This window comes from Corylus avellana, chromosome ca10 (genome assembly GCF_901000735.1).
Source record: "Corylus avellana chromosome ca10, CavTom2PMs-1.0".
NCBI lineage: Eukaryota > Viridiplantae > Streptophyta > Magnoliopsida > Fagales > Betulaceae > Corylus > Corylus avellana.
Genome location: NC_081550.1, coordinates 10,565,259 through 10,586,536, shown reverse-complemented (window position 1 = coordinate 10,586,536; position 21,278 = coordinate 10,565,259). Strand labels below are relative to the sequence as shown.

General features: G+C 36.2%; 1 protein-coding gene across 1 annotated transcript; it reads right to left on the bottom strand.

Moving 5' to 3' along the window:
- Positions 1 to 2,059: 2,059 nt before the first annotated feature.
- On the bottom strand, positions 2,060 to 8,129 carry LOC132164364 (SHUGOSHIN 1-like). The gene is made up of 9 exons (XM_059574869.1): positions 7,671 to 8,129; positions 7,545 to 7,582; positions 7,295 to 7,403; positions 7,176 to 7,199; positions 7,001 to 7,069; positions 3,314 to 3,352; positions 3,117 to 3,210; positions 2,955 to 3,015; positions 2,060 to 2,574 (listed from the first exon to the last, which is right to left on the bottom strand). Exons 1-9 carry the CDS (start codon positions 7,836 to 7,838, stop codon positions 2,271 to 2,273), a joined length of 906 nt encoding a protein of 301 aa, XP_059430852.1. The 5' UTR covers positions 7,839 to 8,129; the 3' UTR covers positions 2,060 to 2,270.
- Positions 8,130 to 21,278: the final 13,149 nt, after the last annotated feature.

Here is a 21,278-nt window from a genome sequence, read left to right as displayed (position 1 = left end):
CCCCTTTTGTCCTATTACTCTCCGCTTTGCATGTGAGGGTTGTGATTGGTAGTTAGAGTTAGTTGGATTGTGCCACGTGGTCCACTGGTGTCTTCTGTATCTTTACCAAAAATGATGTTTGGGTGTTTGGAGTTGGAGTTGTGGGGACGCCATGTCTCATACCTCACGGGACTCGCCAAAAAAATCCACCCTTTTTTAAATGCAGGTGAAATCTGATACTTGATACACTTGTCCATCACCCACAAATTGGCTGTCCGAGATCCGCACTCATTTACTGTCTAAATTAATAGCAAAATTGTTCATGACAACATCAGTTGCCTAAATAAATTTTGAGCGTCATCTATTCAATGAGAAGGATCCTCTCCCGCCCGCCCTTTTAGTTTAGAAGGGTGAAATTGTTCCAAAAAAGTGAAATGTTAATTTTACCCTTTTAAAAATGAAGAATTGGCTCTTTGATCTGATTCTCCTATTCGGATGGCTAGGTATAGAAACAGATAATATCATAAATATAAAAGCGAAATAATAATAATGAAAGGAAATAAAATAAATACGAAGATTAAGATGGTTCGACATATAGCATACATTTACACATTAAAGCCTTATAGGCTACATAAACTATCATATTCTTTTTAAACAGCTAATTGTTATGGATTCCAATCGTTCATAATCTGGAATTGTTGAAATGCGGGGGGGTACGCATGATTTTTGCGTACCGAATATAATAATTTTTTGATGATGCATTGTAATTAAAATATAAAGAAAAGAAAAGAAGAAGGAAAAAAAAAGACTCCAAGCAAAGAATGGCCCCACACGCTTTCTTACTTTGTATAGAGGAGTACTATGCGAAGCATGTTGGATGAAGAAAAGTGGTATTATTGAAAGCATTTTGGCATTGAAGATTTTGTGGTCTTGACCACTCACCACAATCTCACATGACTCTACAATTCCGCTGCCAATTCAGAAAACAACTCATCCTCTCATGGTCTCACCAAAACAAGAAAACAACTCGTGAAGAAAAAAAAAAAAATTGTCGTTGAAATAAATAAATACATTCTCTAAACGCTTTAATTTTTCGTACATATGATATGATTGATGCAATTGCTAGTAACTTGATTTGAAATTTTATGGTTGGGATTTTTCCATATTACCGGTTATTAGCGGTTATTACTCTTAACAACTTAATTGTTGTTATCAGATTGTAATCCCAGCAATTTGCTGCCTAAATTATTTGGACAATATATTGTGAGAGAGCTCGTATGGAATTCACCTCTTCAAATAAATTTTTAATTGCCTAACCACTTGCTCAAGTAGATGGTTTGCGTATAGGCTCTCTTACTATGCTATTTAAATTGTTGGAGATCTCAATTCGTTATTATCACTTTAACAGTTATCATATTTATTCATATTTTAAAAGTAGTAAGGGCTAATATGGTAAAATATCAACCATTAAATTCTAAATTAATGGTTAAAATATGAAGAAATCTATTAGGTAGAATACAGTAAAAAAAAGAAGAAGAAGAAAAACAAAAAACTTAATCGGATAAATATGGCTCATATGACATTGTTGCACATTCTTCAGCAAAACCAAATGGGCTGGACCTTTAGCAAAAACAAATTGGACAAATATCTTGGGTTAGTTGGAAGATTCCTGCACTTTTAGAACCCAATAGATAGTTGTGACTCCGTATTTTATAGTAATACCATATTTTTATCACATAATTATTTTATAATGTAGATGCGACAGTTTCAATTAGTCATTGATTTTTTGTATAGCAACAACTGATCCAAAAATTCGATAAAACTGTCACATCAATATTGTAAGATAATTGTGACTCGGTATTTTAATGCCTATACACACAGCTTCAGATGATCAATGTCCCTTGACTTTTAGGGGTTCATCCTTCTACTGCCTACTCATGAGGCTGGAAGCTTGTAAGCATGCACAGTTTAGGATTCTGTCTTATATGATGCAATTTGGAAGAACTTAAGAATTTAGTTGCGTTGAACAGTAACAAAAGAAAAGCAGTAACCATATGAAATAAATAAAACAATCATCATAACTTTCTCGTTTGGATATACAAATTTTACAAGAAAAATAACAAACAGATAAGCACAACAATGTGAAATAACACTTGCAAAAACAACCATACAACAACTTACATGGACAAAGAAAGATGTGGAAATATATGATGATGATGATGATGCCAGTTCCTAAAAACTCTTGCTCAACTCACTGGCATGGAGGGGGACTAGAATAGAACAGAATTGGATCACCCTGCCCTGCGCATTTTAATTTTGATAGGAGCTTCCTTGTAGGATTGAACTTTCTCAGCAGCTTTCCGCAATGGTCTTCCAATTGAAGACCTTTGTGATACTTGTCCTTCATTTCTTTGCATACACATTTCCCCTTCCTCTTCCTTTCTGATAGATGAATTCAGTGGAACGCCATCTTCATGTATAGGATTGTCAAGCAACTGACTGACTGAATATTTTGCATCTTCAATCTCGAATAACATCTCGGCCGGCTCCCTCTCATGGGATTTAAACCTAGCGGATTGCCTCCTCAAACAACGCCTGTACAAAGGAAAGACAGGCATGATTGATTTTATCCTTTTCTTTCAATTAATGGGAAGTGGATGATAAAAAGGAATGATAACAGAAGTTGTTGCTTTGCTGCAGGAACACGGTCAATAACCTGCTGCAATAGCTTTGTTTTCTTCCGTTTTCTTTATTTTTTAAGAAGAACAATTACTATGTGTTGCTTTGTTTATGTGTAATATGCTTGGCAATACCTAAGGAGCATCCAATATCCATCACATATTAATGGTGAGCCCATGCCAACATCAAATAACTACGGGCATAGGACACATGATTAGCTAGAGGTTTGCCAGACTGATGAGATACAGAGCACAATTAAGATATATATTAAGGTATTATGTTAAATGTCAACTAACCTTTTATTGTCAACCTTCTCTTTTTCTACAACTTTTTGGTATGTAGTAGAAGGGCCCATAGCTGCAAGTAATTTGTAAGTGCCACATGTTAATAACTATACCTAAAAAGAAAAAAAAAAAATTTTAAAATAATGAAGAGCCATTTATGTCCTAAAAAATTACATCGACTTCTTGTGGTGCGCCTTCTGTTGAGATTACGAGTTTTGTCATCATCATTAGCTTCAAGCAATAACTGCTCTGCTCCCTCTTTTCCTACCTTCAGGCAACAAAATAAACAAGAAAAAATAATGTTAGTGTGAAGAACTGGAAGAGCTCTAACAATATAGCAGAAATATAACTGAGAAAATTAACTCACACACCTTAGAGACAGTCTTTTTACAGTTCAGATCCATTTTTCCCTGCAAACGAAAGAGTATTTTTTTAATAAACCAAACAATAATAATGTTCAAGTGCAACATTTAATCAGAAGGTCCAACTTGAGTTGGGTTTTTGTCTACTTATATTTTTTCCTTTTATACTAGATTCCCTTCCATCTCGCCTACTTAGGGGTAGTGTTTATGATTGTCATAGGAGTCAAATATGAGAGAGTTGTGTTACTGGAAGAATAACAAAATGTACTAAGAGGTACAGATTGGTAGTTTAATAAAGCTAAAAATGATCATAAGATCATTTGAGTTTGCATTTACTCATTTAACTATGTTAGGTTTTAATGTCGGCAAATTCAGTGTCAAAACATGTTAGTTGGGTTGTAAGGTTGTAGGTGTCAATTTAGGGTTAAGTCAATGTAAAATTTGGTTCAAGAAAAGGCTGGAATTGAAGATTTGAAGACTTCAATTGCAAGTTCGGTTGTAGTTTGTTCGATCAAAATGGTGTAGCAGTTCTCATACATATCCCGTAGAGGCTCGATCGCATTTCATTTGATCAAAGATGTGCATCAAGTTCCATACTAAAACTCAAGAGCTTCGATCATAATTTCGACGATAGTTCATTCAATCAAATCGATGCAATCTCTGAAACCCTAAAGTTTGATCAATCAAACTTGACCTCCGATCAATCGAACCAGCCACAGACAATTTTATGCTAGCCAACTTGACTTTTAAAATCTCCTATATAAGCCTAATGAGCCACAATTTTTATTAGTGAAGAGAGGCCACTATTCATTATTTTTGGAGAGAATCTTAAACACCATTGAGCTTAAAACTTGAAACCTCCCCTTGTTTGTTGTCAATTAAACCACAGAAAGAAAACCTTCAACCATTAGAGTTCTGGGTTGTAGTGGATTTCCTAAAGAAGATTCTTATAGAAGAAGGCCAGAAGTCTTGGAGTCAATGAGGTAGGAGGCAAACAGGTCATTTGCGGGGGTTGCAAGCTCAATCTAGGATTATAAAGGTTTTGTAAGTTGACTAGTTTGTAATGTAAGTCTTCTATAGTGGATTCCTTTGGGGATGGCTAGTTTCCAGAGTGGTTTTTCTTTTGAAGAGTTCTTCAAAAGCTTCCGCATCATTACCAAAATATTGTATTCATTTATTTTCTACTTGCTTTGAATTTGGTATCGTTATCTATGGTCTTTGGCATAATCATTGTTCAAATTGCTTGTTAAGATTGTGTGATTAAAACTGACGGATCATAAACGGCTTTTCAATTGACTAAGCAAGTCGGACCATCTTCTACAAAGCCGACCTTGATGGATCCATTTCAGCATACAAATTTACATCGTCTAGATCGAGTAGATCAAATAGGAGATTAGGCGACTCAAGTGGGGTGGCATTTGGATCATATGCGAGAGCATATGGCCTTGATGGAGCTCAACATTTGTGCTCTCTGTAATCACCAGGGTGTTGATCGTGATGAGTCCTGATTTTTTGTGTAACTTTCCCTTTGTCATTTTGTGACAAAAAATGGGGGTAGGTTGGGGGACCTAGGGGGAGTACTATATAAGTTGTTTTGATATTTTTGACATGGACGTTCTTTGTATTGACTTGATATATTGTTGATTTTGACATCTATATATGTATGCTTTTGTGATGTTATTTGAGTTTCTTTTTTATAGTAAGATATGTGTGTTCTTTATTACATAGATGATCAATATTTGTCTATCTGATTATGTTCCCTACCTGTTCTCTAAGCTGTTTATGTGTTTGTGTATGTTTCAGGATGATAGGTTTTCATCAATGATTTAAAAGTAGTCCTAGTTTAGTGGTTTGAATAGGATTACTTTATAATTTGTTGAGTTGTAATTGTTGGTAAGTTTTGTCACAAAATTGCCAAATGAGGAGTTTGTTGGGTTTTAGTGTTGGCAAATTTAGTACCAAAACATGTGAGCAGGGTTGTTAAGTTGTAGGTGTTAGTTTAGGGTTGAGAACTTGAGTCAGTGTAAAATGCAACTCAAAAAAAGGATGGAATTAAATATTTGAAGACTTCAATCACAATTCATTCAATTGAAGATGTACATCAAGTTCCATATTAAAACCTGAGAGCTTCGATCGTAGTTCGTTCGATTGAATCAATGCGATCATAGTTCAAATGATCGAACTTGACCTCCGATCGATCGAACCGGCCACATACAGTTTTAATTGTTAGTCAACTTGACTTTTAAATGCCAAGTTTCACCCTACCTATATAAACTTAAAGAGCCATGATTTTCATTAATGAAGAGAGGCTATTGTTTATCATTCTTGGAGAATCTTAAACACTTTTGAGCTTGAAACTTGAAACCCCTCCTTGTTTGTTGTCAATTAAACCATAGAAAGAAAAGCTTCAGCCACTAAAATTATAGGTTGCAGCTGACAAGTTCATTCATAAAGGAGATTCTTGTCGAAAGAAAGCCAGAAGCTCTGGAGCCACTACGGTGGGAGGCAAACTGGTCATTTTTTGAGGTTGCAAACGGGGTCTAGGATTACAAAGGTTTTGTAAGTTGACTAGTTTGTAATATAAGTCTTCTATAGTTGAATCCTTGTGGTTACTGACCCCAAAATGGTTTTTCTTTTGAAGAGTTATTCAAAAGTTTCCACTTTGTTTCCAAAATTTTATGTTCATTTATTTTCTGCTTGCTTTGATACCATTTTGGTATCGTTATCTGTGGTGTCCAAAATCTTGTGTTCATGAGCACTAAAGAGGACATTGTAGGCAAAGGCCAAAAGAAAGTGATAATATCGAATTGAACATCTAGAGAGGTATTCTAAAGAAGTTTAAAGGAGAAAGGATCTACATACAACAGCTTTAAAGTGACCAATCATTGAAGGAAAAAGTTCTTTTAGCATCAATAACAAAAAAATAATACATAAGAGTTGATACTTGGTACTATCCAGGCGAAGCGACACTAAAGTAGATGTTCAAATAGAAAAGATAATTATAGATGATAATTGACACTTCAAGTGCATTTGGCAGGACACTAGTTCAATAAGTGACACAAAACTCATTTGGATTAAACATCCATTCCAGTTCGATGATAAAGGCAACTGCTATTGCATGGACTAGACAAGGATGAAAAATTGGAACACATAATTATTATAGTTGGGAGGAAATAATAGGAACCAAACTCCCACCGTCAAAGATAAGGTTGGCAGGGTTTTCGCCTTTTTTTAGTTGGAATTCCTTTCATTCTAGCTTACTTTAGGTTAGTACCAGGAAACACCTTTAAAAAAGCAATGTGTTGATAGGTAAGGACACAATTCACACAACCATATAAGATGGAAACCAAGACCTCACCCTGCACTCCTTACTTAAGGGGGAGGTGATGCCATTTAGTCAAGGACCATTACAACTGAAGTAAAATCGTAGAATTTTTCATTAGTGATGCTTGACTGATTGGAAGGGGTCCAATAAGATCAGCAAGTATATATATGATGCCACTTATCAACGAAACGGAAAAAGTTCCTATGAAGAGAAAATATTCCAATAGTGACAGCTCCAGCACGTTTTTATAAGATTTTTCGGATTGTTTCTTGAATAGCATTATGTATAATACATATACTTTTACTCTTTTATGTCCACTGCATGCAAACTATTTTGATTGCATACTAACTGGCTAGAATACAAGAGCTAACCTCGAGTTCCATATTCCTTGCTTTAAGTAAGGCATCCTTGCACACAAGCTCATGCTGAAGTGCTTTTAGCTGAAATAAGCAATGTTGGGAGTTCAAACACGAAAGAAAAGCAAAAACCCTACAACCAATGTAGTTGAATTTCTATATATAGAGTCGGAAGTTCAAACAAACTTACCTTCTCTCTTCCTAAATTAAGTTCCTGCACAATCAGCAACAATGCGGTCGTATCAATGAGAATTAGATAATTCTAGATGTGAGATTAAAAGATAAAGTTTAAGCAAAAACCATGCACACCGTTAACATATGGCTGTTTGATTGAGCAAGGTTCCAATTCTGCAGCTGCAATTTCTGACAATTGACTCGCAGTTTCTGCAACTCAGCTCCACTTACTTCGATTACTTTACTGTTATAATGTGATCAAGGAAAACCCATTCCTAATAGTCGGTAGCTAAAATGACATTTAAAAGAAGTACACTTGAAACATTTAATTTCTTTCTTCAGCAACCAAACATAAAACACAATATAGACAACAATCAAAGGATACTTCCTCTCCGCGATAAGCTTGAGAAAAGTGATTCTTTCCTGGTTCACAAATCGACAACAGAAACTGCCACTAAGTGCATCCACATATCACATAAAATCAAGAGCAAGGAAGAACGCAAGATTGTACCTTAAGCAGCTGGTCAATGAAGCTCTTATCCGGCGCAGAAATCCCCTCCGCCTGCACATCTTCTTGGCTCCGGAGTTTGGGATGCGACTGCAAGTTCGTAATGTCGGAAAGTTTCTTCCTCATAATGCTTCCCAAAGACGATCTCTTCGCCACTCTCTCACCTTTCATTGCTATATCTATCTAATCCACTTCAAACCCAAAACTTTAAATCCAAAATAGTGATGATTATGAAGAAAAATTGAACCCCGGATGAAAATTAGCGAGGAATTTCGCAAAACTAGGGACACCCAGCAGAAATGAAGTGAAATGAAAATTACAGATAAGAGAAGAAAAGGGTTTAAGAGAGAGAGAGCAAGGGATATACTTCCCGAGAGTTTAATGTGATTGCTGAATTTTGAAAAAAATTGAGACGCAAAATCAAAAGAGGAACCGCTCAAAAGGGCTAAAAGGAAGAAAGAAGGAGAAATTGAGAAAGGAAAAGGAGAAGAGAGACAGAAAGCAAGAAGCCAAATTTGAAATGAGTAGCCCAAACGGCTTTCCGAAGCCAAGTGTCCGAACCTGATTTAAATTTCTCCGATGTCCGAACCTTCCGAACCTAAGCTTTACCATGATTTCAATGCTTTCTAAACGTGCCCGGATCTGCCCGACGTCCAGTTGGATGGTTAGGATTTAATTTTAGTTTCTTTAACTCAAGCGCAGTGACGTGTCGTCCTCTCTAAATTATCAAAAAAAAAAAAAAAGTCAATATCCCAAGGAGTTGAGATTTCCGGCTGCCTCAGTGTCAGACACTTTTTTTTTTTTTTTTTTTTAAGAAAGAAAAATTTAAATTTGAAGTATTAGCAATAAATTTAGGATAATAAAATTCATTTTAAGTGATATCATCCCTAAAGGGTTAATCTTCCACCCTTAAGTTTTAGTTTTAAATTGAAAAATAAATTTTGAGGCATTAAAAACTAAATATTAACTCATAAAAATTTAACAAAAAAATAAAAAAATCTAGCAGAACTAGGAAGAGAGACATTTTTCTACAAATTTCTTTTTTTATTTTTTTAATAAAGCCACATCAGATTTTGGCAGACACTTATCTGACTCTTGGCAGCCAAATAGCAGGACTCTATCCCAAGACAAGCAAAAATACAAAATAACCTTAAATTTTTTTTTTTTTTAATATCTTATAAATCCTTAGGTCAACGCCTCAAAATAAAAAACTTTCTAAACTTTTTTTTTCTTTCGAATTTCTACTCCCTGGGTTAATCGAAAAGGCAAATTAATCTCTATTGTTATATTTTCTCCCAAATATTTAATGCCCGTCGGTCCCAATTAAATGTAATATTTTGCCATGTCAACGTATTATTTTCTTATTAATTTAAATTAAAAATTAAATCTTTTATATATATATATATATATATATATATATATATATAGATTTTAAAGGTATTGGTGGTTTCATGCCACCTGAGGTTATGTCAGCCTTTAAAAAAAAAAAGATTTAATTTTAAAATTAAGTTAATAAAAAATTAATTTGCTGATGTGTCAAAATGGTGCGTTTAGTTGGGACTATCGGATGTTAAACATTTGGGAGAAAATGTAACGGTCGGAGTTAATTTGCTTTTCTATTGACCCAGTGAGTAAAAATTTGACAAAAAAAAAAAAGTTCAGGGATTTTCTGTTTTGGCGCGTTGACTTAGGGATTTATAAGATAAGAAGTGCTAGTGAGCCAAAACTTTTTCCCGAATATTGGTTCTCAACTGACGGGGTTGCAGTTTTTAGTAAGCTTCAGTTAAGTTTTTATTTTTTATTTTTTATTTTTTTTAATAAAAAATAAACCCACTTACCCACGTCAGTGGGAACCAATATTTAGGAAAAAATTTTGGCTCTCTAGCACTTCTCTTATAAGATATATAACCCTTTTCTTTTTTTTCTTTTTTTAAGCACTTCTCTTATAAGATATATAACCCTTTTCTTTTTTTTCTTTTTTTAAAAATAAGAACTAAAATATAATGCTAAATTCGAAAAAAAAAAAAAAAGAAAATTATGAAAGAAAAACTGGTGGTCTTGTTTTTTTATTTTTATTTTTCTGAGACCTTTAAGATTTATTTTGACTTTTTGTAAGAAAACCATACTATTTTACTTTTTGAGTCTAATTTTTTTTTTCTTTCATTTTTTTTGTTTTTTAATATAATTTAAGATTTGAAAAAAAATTGTATAGATATTTTTTGTCATCTGTGATACATTTTTGAAATTTTTAGAAAGATTAATAATAACTACAATAATGATAGTTATATTGATACAATTGATCATTTAAGGGGGCATTTGACAATGTCACAAATGAGGTGGTAGTTCGATAAGCATGTGTATTTTTTTTTTTTTTTTTTTAAGAATTCAAGCTAATTTTTGTTTTCATATTCAAATACACTTTACAATAGTTTCTTATATATATATATATATATATATATATAAAATAAACTATTGTAGAGTGTATTTGAATCTTATCTTCAAGCCTTCAAAAAGATGTTTTTTTGTGTAATTTCTCTAAGCTACGCACCCCCATTCTCTGATACAATTAAATTTCTTCGCAACATACACTAATAAAAAAAAAAAAAAAGGTTTGAGTTTCAGCCGTAATCCAGCAATGGTCAAAATGAGTTCTAATGGTAGTTCCTCGGAGTTCATGCGTGTTGTATTAGTGGCTCGATGGTGTTCGGATGGAGGTGGTTTGGCATACTCAAACAAATTGAGAGTGAAAGACTCAAACTCAAAAAAAATGGATTACGATCTTTAAAAAGAGAAACTATTTTATAAGAATTAAAAAAAAAAAAATTTCAGTCAAATAGAAAATGTTTTGTTTTGTTTTGTTGAGTATTATTTTCAATTGCACTAAACATTAAGCAATACAAAATATATTTTTTAAAAAAGTATTTGATGCTGAATAAACAATTTTTTAAAATTCACAATGCTATCCTTAACAATCTTAAAAGGAGGATATCAAATGTGCAGTTCATTCCATGCGAAAAAAACATACACACTGACACATGCCACAAGGAGGATAGTCGTGTTCTATCAGCTCTATAAAACCAGCCTCTCCTGATGGAGAACCGATGCCATTGATGCCACGTATGTCCAAGAGGACTCCTCTACCAAACACCAAATACATGCTCATCGAGGAGATTACCGGTAAGGAAGGATTAGTTGAGTCTCATGTAGCCATTGACGGTTGAGAAGGTCTACTAGTACAATAAGGAATCTATATTCCAAGTACAAGTTTGAGTCCTAGTTTATGTTGGAGTCATTTATTAATTAGTCTTTCTACTTATTCTTTTACTTGGATTCCTTATCTTATAAATAAGGGATCAAAGTTGTAGTTTATTTTCATCAAAAGATTAATTGTGGTTTTGCTCTATTCCTAATTGGAGTTTGTGGTCTCTCCTACCGAAAGGAGTTAAGGTTTCTAGCTTATTTTCCTGTTAGTCCCTGGGGGTTTCATCGACTTGGTATTAGAACCATGGCGACCAATAAAGATTGTATCGAAAAACTTGAAGCCGAGATCCTAGAGTTGAAAGAAGGAATTCAAAATCTGGTCACAGAGTCGAAATTGCAAACATCCTTCCAGGAGCTTAAGGACTTTTTCTCCCAGCAATAGTCCGCCGTAGTGAAGCACAACCATGAGGAGTCATCATCATCGCATGTGGGGAAATCTAGCCACTCGCATGGGCCCAAGGTTATCGGTGGCGAGATCCATCCAACTACACCGCGCCCGACCAAGATGGATTTTCCTCGCTATTCGGGGGATGATCCCACAATTTGGTTAGATCGGGTAGTGCAATATTTCGACTACCAACGAACACCCGAGGAGGGTGACATTGGCCGCCCTTCACTTATAATGGGAAGCCAACCAATGGTGGCAATGGATGAAGAAGGTATATCTGGAGAAGATCATTGCAGTCACATGGAGAGTATTCGAGAAGGAACTAATAATTCATTTTGGGCCTACCGAAATAGAAGATTATGATGAGGCACTCTTCGGAATCCAACAACACGGAACGTTGAGAGAATATCAACGTGAGTTCGAAAGACTTGCAAATCGCGTAACTGGATGGCCTAAAAAAGCACTTGTAGGAACCTTTCTTGGCAGAGTGAAGGAAAAGATTAGAGCGGGAGTGCGGATGTTCAAGCCGCATACTCTTCACGAGGCAATAAAGCTCGTTCGTATGAAGGATGATAATGACAATAGACAGCGAAAAAATCCACATGGTGAGGGATCATGGCAAAATCAGAATTCTAGACCCTTCCAAGCGCTAAAGACAACTCCTACTTAGGCACGTTCAATGCTAACAGGCCCAACGAAGAGGTTATATTGGGAGGAGATGCAAAAGAGAAGAGAGAAGGGACTTTGCTTCAATTGCAATGAGAAGTTCATTTTGGGACATAGATGCCAAGTGCCCCAAGCTTTTTTCATAGAGGCATTGACACAAGAGAGCCTTATGGATGATGATGAAGATTGGGGGGGGGTGGGCAGCAATATTAGGAAGAAGAAGAGCAGAGCCCTTGATTTTGTTGCATCCAGTGGCTGGGTGCACAGGGCCGAGAACCATGCGAGTAAAAGCAACTGTGGGAAAAGGGACTTGATTATTCTTATTGACAGCGGGTCAACCCATAATTTGTGGATCAAAAAATAGCCTAAGCTCTTCACTTAGCAGTGATGCCCATTGATGAATTTCCAGTCAAGGTAGCTAATGGGGAACGGTTGATGTGCAAGGAGAGGTATGATAACGTAACTATCTATACAAGATTTCAGCTTTACTACCACACTATTTTCGTTACCCCTAAATGGTCTAGATGTGGTCTTGGGCATTTAATGGCTCGAGCAATTGGGACCAGTTGAGTGTAATTGGAAGGAGATGGCCATGGCTTTTCAATTAGGAGGCCAACATTACTGTATCACGACACACTCATTAGTACCTACAAGAGAAGTAGTAATCCAAACTCTTGAAAAAGAAGTACAAGGGAGTGGAGAATTTGTTGCTTTAATTCCAAAGCTGGCCGCGAAGAATGATCCAATAGCAGTACCCAAAGAAATTCAAAATTTGCTACAAGATTCCATCCATGTTATGGAGGAACCAAAGGGCCTTCCACCTTCAAGGAAGTTTGATCACCACATTCCATTGCAATATGGCACAACCCCTATAAATGTGAGACCTTACCGATATGCTCACTTTCAAAAAATGAGATTGAACGCCAAGTGGCAGAGATGCTAACTGCTGGACTTATACAACCAAGCACAAGTCCGTTCTCATCACCAATATTGCTAGTTAAAAAGAAAGACAGATCATGGCGATTCTTCACGGACTATTGAGCCTTAAATATGGTCTCTATTAAAGACCGATTCCCAATTCCCATGGTGGATGATACATTAGATGAATTGCACCGAGCTAGGTACTTTACCAAACTTGATCTACGGGCAGGGTATCATCAGATCCGACTACATCCTGAAGATATTCATAAAACTGCCTTCCGAACCCATAGTGGGCACCATGAATAATTTGGTTATGCCATTTGGGCTTTGGAACGCACCTTCTACGTTTCAGGCAGTTATGAATGAAATCTTGAGATCATACCTACAGAAGTTTTTGTTGGTATTTTTTTGACGATATATTGGTCTATAGCAGGACGTGGGAGGAACATCTAAATCATCTTAAAGTAGTCTTTGAGATTCTAAGTAAACACAAGTTTTTTGTTAAACCATCAAAGTGTGTGTTTAGGGCATGAGAGATGGAATACTTGGGACACATTGTCTCCCATGAAGGAGTGAGGGTAGATAACTGAAAAACAGAAGCAATGCAATCTTGGCCAAAACCAAAAACAGTTACGGAGCTTAGAGGTTTTTTAGGCCTCACGGGATATTACCGCAAGTTTGTGCGGAACTATGGAACCATAGTTGGACCTATGACGGATCTTCTTAAAAAATGAAACTTTGTGTGGAACCCAAAGGTAGAGGAGGCTTTTGAAGAACTAAAACGAGATATGGTTTCAACACCAGTGTTAGCATTACCAGATTTTTCAGCAACTTTTGTTGTTGAGACGGATGCATCAGATTATGGGATTGGAGCAATATTGGGACAAAAGGGGCGACCAATTGAGTTCCTAAGCAAATCTCTAGGACCAACCAAAAAAAAATTTGTCCATCTACGCCAAGGAGATGCTGGTGATTTTGGAAGCAATCAAAACTTGGTGACCATACTTATTGGGACAGAAGTTTCAAATCGAAACTGATCAGAGGAGTTTGAAATATTTACTAGAGCAACATGAAGTCACACTAGAACAACAAAAATAGGTATCCAAATTAGTGGGCTACGAGTATGAGATAATTTATCGCCCTAGAAAAACCAATGCAACAACTGACTCTCTTTCTCGTCGTAGGGATAGTTCAGTGTTACATTCATTAACTGAAATCTCGGTAAATGGGTTTTCAACTCCACAATTCAGTATATTGGATGATGTAAAGAAGGAGAATGCGATAGACCTATACATGCTAGAGCGCCATGAACGAGTACAAAAACAGCCCAACAGCATGGCTAAATTCACTATCCATGAATGATTACTACTTCTTAAAGGGAGGTTCATGATCCCCCTTACATCACCTCTCAAATAGCGCCTCTTTCAAGAATTCCATGCATCCAAAATGGCTGAGCACTTGGGTGTTTTACGCACCATGAAGCGATTAGCCCAAAACTTTTATTGGGAATCAATGAGGAGTGATGTAAAAAATTATGTGTCAGCTTGTGACATATGCCAACGAAACAAGCATGACGCCAAATCCCCAGCGGGTCTTCTACAACCCTTGCCCATCCCAACACAGGTATGGGAAGACATTAGTCTTGATTTTATTGATGGGTTACCAGTGTCTGCAGAGAAAAATTCTATATTAGTGGTGGTTGATCGATTAACCAAGTATGCCCATTTTTTTGCGTTGAGCCATCCATACTTAGCTAAAAAAATTGCAGAAGTATTTATCATGGGCATTGTGAAGTTGCACGGCATTCCTCAGTCCATTGTTAGTGATCGGGATCCCATATTCTTCAGTTCATTTTGGTGCAAATTCTTCAAGTTGCATGGGACAGAGTTGAAGACTAGTTCAGCATATCATCCCTAAATTGATGGCCAAACAAAAGTCATTAATCGCTACCTCGAACAATACCTCTGATGTTTCGCTAATCAACATCATAAACAATGGGAGTCATTTTTAGCATGGGCGGAATATTGGTATAACACCACGTACCATCGGACAACCGGCACCTCCCCTTTCAAAGCACTATATGGGCATTTGCCACCCTGTTTGGTCAATTATTTCAATGGATCTTCTCTAATTAGCGAGGTAGATCAAAACTTACTTACTCGGGATAAGCTGTTAAACAACCTCAAGAAGCACTTACATTAGGCGAATAACCGAATGAAGCAATATGCGGATGCCAAACATAGGGAGGTTCAATTCCACATCAGTGAGTGGGTTTATCTAAAGCTACAACCTTACCGGCAAAGTAGCGTGCTCAAACAAGCATTCCAGAAGTTGGCAAGCATATATTTTGGGCCATTCCAGATTGTGGAACAGGTGGGTGCGGTGGCGTATCGTCTTGCGTTGCCTGTAGAATCAAAGGTGCACCCGGTATTTGATGTATCACTCTTGAAGAAGAAGATTGGAGATGCAGGTGCAAGTTTAGCTTCTCTTCCACCATTTTCTGAAACAAACAGCCGAGTCATTAAACCCCTCCATATCTTAGATTTTTGTTGGGTCAAACGTGGAGCAAAATTTGTCACCGAAGCATTGGTACAATGGAAATTCCTTTCTCCTGAAGACACTACATGGAAAGATACAGAGCAACTTCAGCAGCAATTCCCATTCATCAACCTTACGAACAAGGTTCCACTTCAAGTGGGCAAATGATGGAGAACCGATGCCACCGATGCCACGTAGGTCCAAGAGGACTCTTCTACCAAACATCAAAAACATGATCATCGAGGAGATTACCAATAAGGAAGGATTAGTTGAGTCTCACATGGCCATTGAAGGTTGAAAAGGTCTACTAGTACAATAAGGAGTCTATATTCCAAGTACAAGTCTGAGTCCTAGTTTATGTTAGAGTCCTTTATTAATTAGTCTTTCTAGTCCTTCTTTTACTTGGATTCTTTATCTTATAAATAGGGGATCATAGCTGTAGTTTATTTTCATCGAAGGATTAATAACATTGTGGTTTTCCTCCAACCCTAATTAGAGTTTATGGTCTCTCCTACCCAAAAAGAGTAAAGGTTTCTAGCTTATTTTCATGTTAGTCCCTGGGGGTTTCATCATCTCCCCACTCAAACACATTGACAAATGCCACAAAACCTCGATGTTGTAGTGTTGCACCGATCTGACCGTAGCTCAGAGACTCACAATCCCCCAAAACTAATAGCAAAATTTTGAAATGGTTTCTTGCAAAATTCAATCAGCTCTATAAAACTAGCCTCTCCCCACTCAAACACACTAAAACACGCCACAAAACCTCGACGTTACAATGTTGCACTGATCTGACCGTAGCTCAGAGACTCACTGTCCCCCAAAATTAACAGCAAAATTTGCAATGGTTTCTTGTGAAATCCAATCAACTCTATAAAATCAGCCTCTTCCTACTCAAACACACTAACACACGCCACAAAACCTCGACGTTGTAGTGTTGCACCGATTTGACCGTAACTTAAAGGCTCACAGTCCCCCAAAACTAACAGCAAAATTTCACAATGGTTTGTTGAATTTTACAATGGTTTCTTGTGAAATTCAATTAGCTCTATAAAACCAGCATCTTCCCACTCAAACACACTGACACACACAACAAAAACTCGACGTTGTAGTGTTGCATCGATCTGACTGTAGCTCAGAGACTCACAGTCCTCCAAAACTAGCAGCAAAATTTTGTAATGGTTTCTTGCGAAATTCAATCAGCTCTATAAAACCAGCCTCTCCCCACTCAAACACACTGACACATGCCACAAAACCTCGACGTTGCAGTGTTGCACCAATCTGACCATAACTCAGAGACTATAGTCCCCCAAACTAACAGTAAAATTTTGCAATGATTTTTTGAATTTTGCAATGGTTTCTTGCGAAATTCAATTTGCTTTATAAAACTAGCCTCTCCCCACTCAAACACACTGACACACGCCACAAAACCTTGACGTTGCAGTATTGCACTAATTTGACCATAGCTCAGAGACTCACAGTCTCTCAAAACTAACAGCAAATTTTCGCAATGGTTTCATACAAAATTCAATCAGCTCTATAAAACCAGCCTCTCCCCACTCGAACACACTAGCACACACCTCAAAACTTCAACGTTGCAGTGTTGCACTGATATAACTGTAGCTTAGAGATTCATAGTTCCCAAAACTAATAGTAAAATTTCACAATAGTTTCTTGCGAAATTCAATCAGCTCTATAAAACCAACATCTCCTCACTCAAACACACTGACACAAGCCATAAAACCTCAACATTGCAATGTTGCATCGATTTGACCGTAGCTCAGAGACTCACAGTCCCCCAAAACTAACAACAAAATTTCGCAATGGTTTCTTGAATTTCACAATGGTTTCTTACGAAATTCAATCAGCTCTATAAAACCAGCCTCTCCCCACTCAAACACACTGACATACGCCACAAAACCTTGATGTTGCAATATTGCACCGATCTGACCGTAGCTTAGAAGCTTACAGTCCCCAAAACTAATAACAAAATTTCACAATGTTTTCTTGAATTTCACAATGGTTTCTTCCGAAATTCAATCAGCTCTTTAAAACCAGCCTCTCCCGACTCAAACACACTGATACACGCCACAAAACTTCAATGTTGCAGTGTTGCACCGTTCTGACCGTAGATTAGAGACTCAGTCCCCCAAAACTTACAGCAAAATTTCGCAATGGTTTCTTGAATTTCACAAAAATTCTAACAGGAAAACACAATTCGGTCCACCTTTCATCGAAACATGTTCTTTCATAAAAAAAGAACTTGATCGCCAAGACACGGAAATACCCATGTTCTTTCTTCCAAATAAAAAAAGAGATACTAATAGGAATAAGCTCCATGGGTGTGTATGGTCCTCAAGAGATATTTTATTTGAGAATAATTACATAATATTGATGTTGTAGTTATAATCGACCCCCTTTTTTTTTTTTTTTTTAGAATGAATGATCAAAGGGTTGATTGAGATTGACATGTTAACATTGTAAGATAAAAATATAATTTCTAATAGTATTATAATTTGTATTCAAATATTTTAATGAAATTTGACTACATGGGCTAAATTATATTATTATTTTTTGCATATTTTAGGGTCCTATAGTTCACTTTGACACAACATTGAGCAATTTGTAATTTAGGCAACAAGGTTGATGTGGCATTTCAAATTAATCATTGTTAACTAAAATAAGAGAGATACAAAAGTTGATTTTGAATTCCACGTCAACATTATCAAAAAATTGTATGATAAAAGCATAATATTACTTTAAAAATGTATTTTTTAGCATATCACATCACACTCGTACCACACACACACATCTCATCAAGAGCAATTTGCATAATCGATCAAACATTAGGCTTCTGACACACATAATTAAAAATAAAATTGAAAGTAGTTGAGAGAGAGAGAGACCGAGAGTCAAAGATTTGATTTTATCCGGTCCACCATTCAATATTAATTTTATAGTTAGCCTTTTGGGTTCCCCATAAAATTCATAGTTCCCGAAGTTCCTTTTTATTTAAAATTCCTCTTATACATTTCCTCATGCATATCACATTACACTCGTACCACACACACATCTCATCAAGAGCAATTTGCAAAATTGATAAAACGTTAGGCTTTTGACACACGTAGTTAAAAAGAAAGGATTAAATGCATTTCCAGTACCTATGCTTTACGCCAAAATCAAATAGCCACATCGGTTTTCACAAATGTCACTAATGGTATTTATGGTAAGCAAATAAACTCGGCACTTCCGTCAAGATTCTGTTAGTTTTTTTGACAGAGCTCTACGTCACCCGTACACATGGACTAGTACATGTGGTTTCAATGCGACACTTGGCGTGGTACTTGTGTTTTTGAGTGCCACGTCAAATTAAAAAAAAAACAAAAAAACAAAAAATTAGATTTGGGATGGCCGAACCACCTCATAAGGGGTGGCCGGCCACCCACAAGGGCCAAATAAAATAAAATAAAAATAAAATAAAATTTGGGATTTGGCCTTTGGGGGTGGCCGAACCACCCCCATAGCCCTTGGCCAAATGAAAAAAAAAAAAAATTAAAATTGAGGGTTTGGTCTTTGTGGGTGGCTCAGCCATCCCCAAGGGCTATGTTTGGGGGTGGCCGAACCATCTCCATGGCACCCCGAAGGGCCAAATGAAAAAAAAAAAAAAAAAAAAAGTTGTCTTTATTACTTGTCTATTTCATCATACTTTTAGTTTTTGCTTTTTCCTTCTTTTTGTCGTGTCTTTAGTTTTTGTTATAGAACTTTTGATTTCGTGTTTGAATTTTGTCGGTCACACACACACACACACACACACACACATATATATATTTGGTGATGTTTTTCCCTTTTTTTTTTTTGTTTAACTTATTCTATTTAATACATGCCTTAACCGAACACTTTTTTTCTTTTTAATTATTTTATTTTATGTAATGTTAGTATGCGTCTACTATGTTGTATTTGTAACTATAATATTTTTCAAACAATTGAGCTTAACCACTTTATTACTTTTTTTTCTTCACAAAAGAATGTAACGTATCATTGTGTATATGCACAAAGAGTTTCATGTGATTCCTTCCACTTCTAGCAACCAACCCTGAGAATTTGAACTATCAAATGGACACAAATATATATACCATGGATGGAAGAGGAAGCACAACAAATAAAATGCATTAATAAACAGATATTAATGAAAAATTAAAAATTAAAATTAATATTAATGAATGGAAAATATGCATAATTAATAAATTTAAAATGAAAGGGGTAGAGTAATCAGGCGGTAATCCACCTTGCAGGAATGTAATATAAAAGAATTAAGAGTAAGTGCGAAATTCGAGCGAATAACGGAGTAATAAGCACAAAATTTAATAATTGCAAAATTATTATTACAGCAGCAAAGAACACTTACAGAAGTATTATCAGGATAGGAAATAACTCAACCAGAGTATGGAGTGGGAAGTAGAGAAGATAAGGGTAGTAGAGAATGTAGGGGTTACTGAGAAGTACAAGAACTAGTCTAAAGGCTTCTGCCTTTTAACAAGGGGTCTGATCCTTTTTATAGGCCGAACTCCCGTAGGAAATAATACAAGGAAAATAAAATACACTAGAAAATTAAACAGTAGAGCAGCATGTGATCCATCAGATTCGTAGCAGGGCAGAACAGTATGCAACAGGAGCAATAATGTCTCAGCAATAATCCAACAGGAGCAATAATGTCTTTAGTAATAATATTGTAGCCATGTGACCTTTATCAGAATCCAGCAAGAGCAATAATGTCTTCAGCAATAATATTGTAGCCATGTGACCTTATCAAAATCGTAGCATGATAAAACAGTATGCATGTGATGCATCAGGAGCATTCAGATAGATTGTAGACATGTGTGCTTTAAGTAGTAGCAGCAGGGCAATAATGCAAACACTGTATGCATATGATCAAAGGTCATCCAAGTTAGGAACATCGTCGAGGTCAGCAATTGGGTCATGTCCAAACAGAGCAAGATCAGGATTAACAGAGGCTTTAGAGGAAGCTTGGGATTCCTCATCACTATTACTTTCGTCCAAGGACTTCATGAATAATTTCAACATTTCCATCTTATTCTTAGAAGAACTTGAGGAAGTAGTAGCATTAGCAGTTTTATCAGATTTCTTAGGCTCAAGAGGAGGTAAGAAAGCATCTAGAGTTACTAATTTAGCAGCAACAGGAGAAACCGAAGCAGGCAGTGTTAGCTTAGTTGCCTTTTGAGTAAACTCTTTGTCAACAGTTTCGGCAATAAGAATAGTTGGTGGAAACTTATCCCACCATTTAACATACCAATGACGATCTATGGTGTCACCATTTTTAAGATACTACCATTTCAAGATCCAAGGAATCTTGTATTTTTCTACAAAATGCTGCACAGGAGAAAACTTTGCACCATGGGCATCTAACTTGTAATGAGTTTTGAAGGATTCAAAGGCTTCAATAAGTTTGAGAGGGAAGATTTCAGAAGTAGGCCCAAATCTATCCCACCATTTTGAGAACCAAAGAGGCAATATTCCTTCAAATTGTTTGTCAAAATTAACAAACCAGGAGTGATCAAATTTGGGAGTTTGGAATAACATGAACTTAAACCAAGCCTCAATATAGTCATAATAGCAGAAAGGGATATCAACATTAGAGAGTTTTCTGGGTTTAGAAGGGTGGTCACCCAAATCTTTTTCAGAAATCACTCTATCAAAATAAACACTATGGTAAAGAAGTTTTGTGGAATCAGTTTTATAAAAAATAGGTTTAAAATGGACAGAACTAGTCTATAACAAAATATTAGTATAAAAGGGAGATCTTTCAGAGGATGTTTAGG

What these genes read in the sequence shown, in the direction of transcription:
- LOC132164364 (XM_059574869.1), bottom strand. Translation starts at nt 7,838, where the DNA reads ATGAAAGGTGAGAGAGTGGCGAAGAGATCGTCTTTGGGAAGCATTATG. An exon ending in TTAATTTAGGAAGAGAGAAG is followed by an intron (nt 7,070 to 7,175) that starts GTAAGTTTGTTT and finishes TGCTTATTTCAG; the next exon opens with CTAAAAGCACTTCAGCATGA. An exon ending in GTAAAAAGACTGTCTCTAAG is followed by an intron (nt 3,211 to 3,313) that starts GTGTGTGAGTTA and finishes TGTTGCCTGAAG; the next exon opens with GTAGGAAAAGAGGGAGCAGA.